Here is a 6,903-nt window from a genome sequence, read left to right on the forward strand (position 1 = left end):
ACCTCCTGGCAAAGCAATGAAGCATCTGAATGTTCAATCATTTGAATAATTCGTTCATACACGTTGTCCACTTTCATTTCTTCTCCTATTGTTGGTCCAGTAAGACTGGCTAAGGTAATCGGAATAATGCCTTAGGCTTCACTTCCACCTGCATGCGCAGCTTTTGCAACTTTTCTCATAAGACCAACTTCACCACCACCATATACCAAATGAATCTTTTTTTAACAAGTGTTATTTCAAGCTTTTCTGCTACTTCTTCATAAATTGAATCTCTTCCTGCACTAGATCCACAAAATACACAAATATTTTTTATTTTACTTTCCGTGGACGTCGACATGTTGAGAAATATGTTTTCTGCAATTGTTAAATCACATCATATGAATTTATAAGCGTAACATGCCAAAAGTCAATATTTGAACAGGAAATTATTATTATTAAAAGAAAATAAAAATGACATAAATTAAAACACATATATACAGCGTAGTTGTGATTGTGGCTCACATCTTCCTCTGATTTTACGTTCAGTAACGGCTTCAACGCCTTCTATGAGTCGAGGATATGCTTCCCATCCAATTTTCTTATAAATTGGCAAACATGGTCTTTTAACGTCAGATTCCCGAGACGAAATTGTATATATATATTTACTTATCTAAACAGATATGCGTTACTACAGTAGGATCTTTATAAGGCTGATTCCACCGTCCATATTGATATTCCTCATGTTGAAATTGCCACCATAGTTTAAGAAGTTCATTTTGCACGTACCCACTAGAATGCGTATCAAGAACCTCTAGAAAATTATCCAAAGGCTCTTTACTCAGACCATTCTTAATGAATAAAATTTTATCTTCTCTATTCATTGATGTCATTCCAACATTTTTGCATTTCCCTTTACAAGTCCACCTTGCACATTTATGACATCCACCTATACGTTTAGCTCTTCGCTTCTTGGCATATGTGCTTTTACCAAATCCTGGCATATGTCTTATTATTATTTCACTTGCTTCCCCAACCAATCGGACTTTTGCTTCAATTATCAACCGGATATCATTCGGTATGCCATATGACATCATCAACCTTAGTCGCTCACATCTAGCTTTATAAATTTTTTTCAACGCATTATCAGGTAAACAAGCAAAATATTTACGAAGATTCACAATACAAGCATTCATATTATTATTATTATTATTATTATTATTATTATTATTATTATTATTATTATTATTATTATTATTATTATATATTTCAATTATTTTGGGAAAACTGAAAAAACCGACTTAGATAGTCACGGAGTACCGTTATCCGCCACTTAACCGGGAAATGAACTAGAATCTGCAAAAACAAAATGAAAATATCAAACAACTATTGTGGATCATATAAAGGCATAAAATCATCATTAAGAATTTCATTTTCTATAAAAGGCTTAAGTCTTTGCCCATTAACTTTAAACACGTCATTATTTTTAGGATTTTCAATATCAACAGCACCATGAGGATAAACAAATTTAACTATAAATGGTCCTGACCATCTCGATCTTAGTTTTCCTGGAAATAAATGCAAACGAGAATTATAAAGTAAAACTTTTTGTCCAATTTCAAATGACTTTCTCATAATATTTTTATCATGAAAGGCTTTAGTTTTATCTTTATAAATCTTTGAATTTTCATATGCATCATTTCTTAATTCTTCTAGTTCATTTAATTGCAATTTTCTTAATTTAGATGCATCATCTAAATTAATATTAAATGCTTTAATTGCCCAATAAGCTTTATGTTCAAGTTCAACCGGTAAATGACAATGCTTACCAAAAACTAACCTATATGGTGACATCCCTAATGATGTCTTAAATGCAGTTCTATATGCCCATAATGCATCAGTTAATCTTAAAGACCAATCTTTTCGATTTGGATTAACTGTTTTTTCTAAAATTTGTTTTATTTCTCTATTTGCAAGTTCAACTTGACCATTACTTTGAGGATGATATGGGGTAGAAACTTTATGTGTAATGCCATATTTTCTTAACAAAGAAGAAAATGATTTATTTATAAAATGACTTCCCCCATCACTAATTATTGCTCTAGGTATTCCAAATCGACTAAAAATATTTTCTTTTAAAAATTTTATAACAACTTTATGATCATTAGTTCTACATGCAATTGCTTCAATCCATTTTGAAACATAATCAACAGCGACTAAAATGTACGTATATCCAAAAGATAATGGAAATGGACCCATAAAATCTATCCCCCAACTATCGAATATTTCAATAATTATGATTGGATTTAAAGGCATCATGTTTCGTTTTGAAATTGATCCCATCTTCTGACAGTTTTCACAAGATTTGCAAAATAAATGCGTATCTTTGAATAAAGAGGGCCAATAAAATCCACATTGTAAGATTTTTGCAGCTGTTTTATTGGATGAAAAATGACCTCCACATGCTTCAGAATGACAAAATTTAATAACATTACTTACTTCATTGTCGGGTATGCATCGTCGAAAAATTTGGTCAGGACAATACTTAAACAAGTAAGGATCATCCCAATAAAATTTTTTAACTTCTATCAAGAATTTATTCTTATCCTGTGAATTCCAATGAGAAGGCATTTTATTTGTCACAATAAAATTTACAATGTTAGCAAACCAGGGCATAATAGTAGCATAAAACAACTGATCATCTGGAAAATTTTCATTTATTGGTATTTCATTATGAGATGATTCAGTCATTATTCTAGATAAATGATCGGCTACGACATTTTCTTTTCCTTTTTTATCTTTAATTATAATATCAAATTCTTGTAACAATAAAATCCACCGTATTAATCTTGGCTTAGCATCTTGTTTATTTGATAAATATTTTACGGCAGAATGATCAGTGTACACAATAGTAGTAGAACCAATTAAATAAGATCGAAACTTATCTAATGCAAATACTACTGAAAGTAATTCTTTTTCAGTAGTTGAATAATTTATTTGGGCACTATTTAAGGTTCTACTAGCATAATAGATTGCATACGGTTTTCCTTCTTTTCTCTGTCCTAACACAGCTCCTATAGCATAATCACTTGCATCACACATTAATTCAAATGGTAAAGACCAATCTGGAGGTTGTAAAATAGGTGATGTAATTAAAAGATTAATTATTTTTTTAAAAGCATTTTCACATTTCTGAGTCCATTCAAATTGTGTATCTTTTGTTAAAAGATTCGAAATTGGTTTAGATATTATGCTGAAATTTTTTATAAACCTTCTATAAAAACCTGCATGACCCAAGAATGATCGAACTTCTTTGACCGTTTTTGGTGATGTTAAATTAGCAATAACATCAACTTTGGCTTTATCAACTTCAATTCCTTTTTCAGATATCACATGACCTAACACAATCCCAGATTTAACCATATAATGACATTTTTCCCAATTTAAAACAAGATTTTTTTCTTCACATCGTTTTAATACTTCTTCTAGGTTTTTAAGACAATTTTCAAATGAGTTTCCAAAAACAGTTATATCATCCATAAAAACTTCTACAAATTCTTCAATCATATCACTGAAAATACTTAACATGCATCTTTGAAAAGTAGCCGGAGCATTACATAAACCAAATGGCATTCTTTTAAATGCAAAAGTTCCGAAAGGACAAGTGAAAGTAGTTTTTTCTTGATCTTCTAATGATATAGGTATTTGATAATACCCCGAATACCCATCAAGAAAACAGTAATAAGAAATTTCTGCAACTTTTTCTAGAATTTGATCTAAAAATGGTAATGGGAAATGATCTTTTCTAGTTGCATCATTTAATTTTCTATAATCAATACACATACGCCAACTAGATGGAATCCTAGCTTGTAATAACTCTCCCTTTTCATTTTTTATAACAGTGATGCCTGACTTTTTAGGTACTACTTGTGTTGGACTTACCCATTTACTATCTGAGATTGGATAGATAATTCCAGCGTCTAATAGTTTTAATACTTCATTCTTAACAACTTCCTTCATATGTGGATTTAACCTTCTTTGTGGTTGTTGATATGTTTTAGCATTTTCTTCCAAATGAATTTTATGTGTGCAAATTAAAGGATTTATACCTTTTATATCTTTCAAAGTCCATCCAATTGCATTTTTATATTTCTTAAGTAATTTAATTAAATCTTCTTCTTGATTTGGTAGAAGAGTGGAAGAAATTACAACAGGAAATGTTTTATTTTCACCAAGAAATACATATTTCAATTCGAATGGTAAAACTTTTAATTCAAGTTTTGTATTATCATCTTTTTTAAAATTATTTTCAGACTCAAAACTTTCTATTGAAAAAACTTCAGATTGTTGATTTAAGTTTTCTTCTTGTATATTTTCTTCCATAATTGTTTCAATTTCATTATCATATTCATTTTCATTAATACTTGGTTGTTTACATAAATTGAACACATTAAGTTCTAGAGTCATATTTCCAAAAGACAATTTCATTATTCCATTTCGACAATTAATTAAAGCATTTGAAGTTGCTAGAAATGGTCGTCCCAATATTACTGGAATTTCATTATGTACTTGTATTGGTTGTGTATCCAAAACAATAAAATCTACAGGATATATGAATTTATCAACTTGAACCAACACATCTTCTACAATACCTCTAGGTATTTTGATTGACCTATCCGCCAGTAAGAGAGTAACAGAAGTGGGTTTTAATTCTCCTAAATTAAGTTTTTCATAAACTGAATAAGGAAGTAAATTCACACTTGCTCCCAAATCTAACAAAGCTTTTTTAATTTTATTTTCTCCAATAATACATGAAATTGTTGGACAACCAGGATCTTTATATTTTAAACTAGAATTATTTTGAAGAATAGAACTTACTTGTTCAGCCAAGAATGCTTTCTTCTTCACATGCAATTTTCTCTTCACAGTACATAAGTCTTTTAAAAATTTTGCATATGAAGGTACTTGTTTAATAGCATCTAATAATGGAATATTTATCTTTACTTGTTTAAAAACTTCATAGATATCAGAATCATTTTTTTGTTTTTTATGATTTGTTAATGCATGAGGAAATGGTGGAGGTTTATTTGATTCATTTACTATTTCAGATGATTTATCATTCAACATATTATTTTTAGAATTTAAGGTATCATCATTCTCAAAAGTATCAGGATTATCATCCTTACTCTTTGATTTTAAATGATCCTTGTTTTCATTACTATATGGATCATTAACTATTTTACCACTTCTAAGGGTAATAACAGATTTTATTTGATCAATTTTTTCATTTTTTAATTCTTGATTTTGATTTTTAGGATTAGGTTGAGGTTGAGATGGAAATTTTCCTTTTTCATGAATATTAAGTGCAGATGCAAATTTTGCAAGAGTTTCTTTCAAATCAGTCATAGATTGACTGTTTTGAATATTGATAGATTCTTGCTTTTGGATAAATGCATGAATTACATCTTCAAAGTTTTTTCTTGGAGGTGTAACATAAGGAATATAACCTTGATGATTTTGGTTATTTTGAAAATATTGTTGTGAGGGTTGTGCATTATTATCATTCCTCCAACTAAAATTAGGATGATTTTTCCATCCAGGATTATATGATGTTGAAAAAGGATCTAGTATTGGTTTTTTATAATTGTTAACATAATTTGCTTGTTCATGGAGACATTCTTTAAATGAAGGTAATGTTGGACAATCTTTTGTAGCATGATCATGTGTATCACATATATGACAAACAATTTCTTGAATACTTTTTAATTGACCACTCTTTTTCATTTCTAATGACTCAATTTTTCTTGCTAAAGATGCAAGTTTAGCTTGAATATCTATATCATCTTTAAGATTATAGATACCACCCCCATTTGTTGAATTATTGATTTTAGTTGTTGGTGGTTCTATTGTGCCTATATTATCCCAATTTTGAGCATTTTCTGCTAATGAATCCAAATACTCCATAGCTTCATTTGGGTTTTTATCTTCAAAAGTTCCATTACACATGAATTCTATCATTTGCCTATCTTTAGGTATTAGACCTTCATAAAAGTGAGAAACTATTCTCCATGTTTCAAAACCATGATGTGGGCATGTATTAAGTAATTCTTTATATCTATCCCAACATTGATAAAATGTTTCTCCTTGTTTTTGAGAAAAAGTAGTAATTTGTCTTTTAAAAGAGTTTGTTCTATGGGAAGGAAAAAACTTTTTGAGAAATTGTTGTTGCATTTCTTCCCATGATCTTATTGAACTTGATCTCAAATTTTGTAGCCATGTTTTAGCTTTATCTTTTAAAGAAAAAGGGAAAAGCTTTAATCGAACTATATCCATGCTACAATTTTGATCATTATAAGTGTTACAAACTTCCTCAAATTCTCTTAGATGTAAATATGGATTTTCAGAATCTAAGCCATGAAAATTTGGTAAAAGTTGAATAATTTGAGGTTTAAAGTTGAAATTAGATGCATCAGGAGGAAAAACTAAACAAGATGGGGCACTAGTTCTAATAGGGTTCATATGGTGCCTAAGTGTTCTTAATTGATCATGTTCTTGATTATTATTATTATTATTGTTATTATTGTTATCATTATCTTGATTATTTGAATTATCATCCATGTTTAAATTATTTTCAGATACTCGAATAAGTCTACCACTTTTTTTTCGACTCCAAATACTCATACAAAAAAAAAACACAATACTTATAAATAAAACATAATTAACAAATATAAACTTAATTTATACCTCCCCGGCAACGGCGCCAAAAACTTGCTACTACTTAAATTATAATTCACCCAAGTGTAGGTTGTCTACAAGTAATATATTTCGTAAGTACGAGATCGATCCACAGAGAGGTTATTTTAAGTTTAAATTTATTAATTTATAGATTACCAAATGCAAGAACGAAGTTTACAAATTATAAATTTT

At 29.2% G+C, this 6,903-nt stretch overlaps 1 protein-coding gene and 1 non-coding gene across 2 annotated transcripts; one reads left to right on the forward strand and one right to left on the reverse strand.

Annotated features, from left to right (window-relative positions):
* Positions 1–627: 627 nt before the first annotated feature.
* Positions 628–5,994, reverse strand: LOC140980614 (uncharacterized). Its single transcript, XM_073446549.1, has 7 exons — positions 5,163–5,994; positions 4,851–4,955; positions 2,471–4,043; positions 1,444–1,966; positions 1,042–1,121; positions 707–903; positions 628–629 (listed from the first exon to the last, which is right to left on the reverse strand). Coding segments are annotated over exons 1-7 (3,312 nt in total).
* A 58-nt stretch (positions 5,995–6,052) lies between these two features.
* LOC140981900 (small nucleolar RNA R71) lies at positions 6,053–6,163 on the forward strand. Its single transcript, XR_012176174.1, has one exon. It is a non-coding gene; the product is annotated as a small nucleolar RNA R71 (small nucleolar RNA).
* Positions 6,164–6,903: the final 740 nt, after the last annotated feature.

The sequence above is a fragment of the Primulina huaijiensis genome, chromosome 7 (assembly GCF_012295235.1).
Source record: "Primulina huaijiensis isolate GDHJ02 chromosome 7, ASM1229523v2, whole genome shotgun sequence".
In the NCBI taxonomy this organism is placed as follows: domain Eukaryota; kingdom Viridiplantae; phylum Streptophyta; class Magnoliopsida; order Lamiales; family Gesneriaceae; genus Primulina; species Primulina huaijiensis.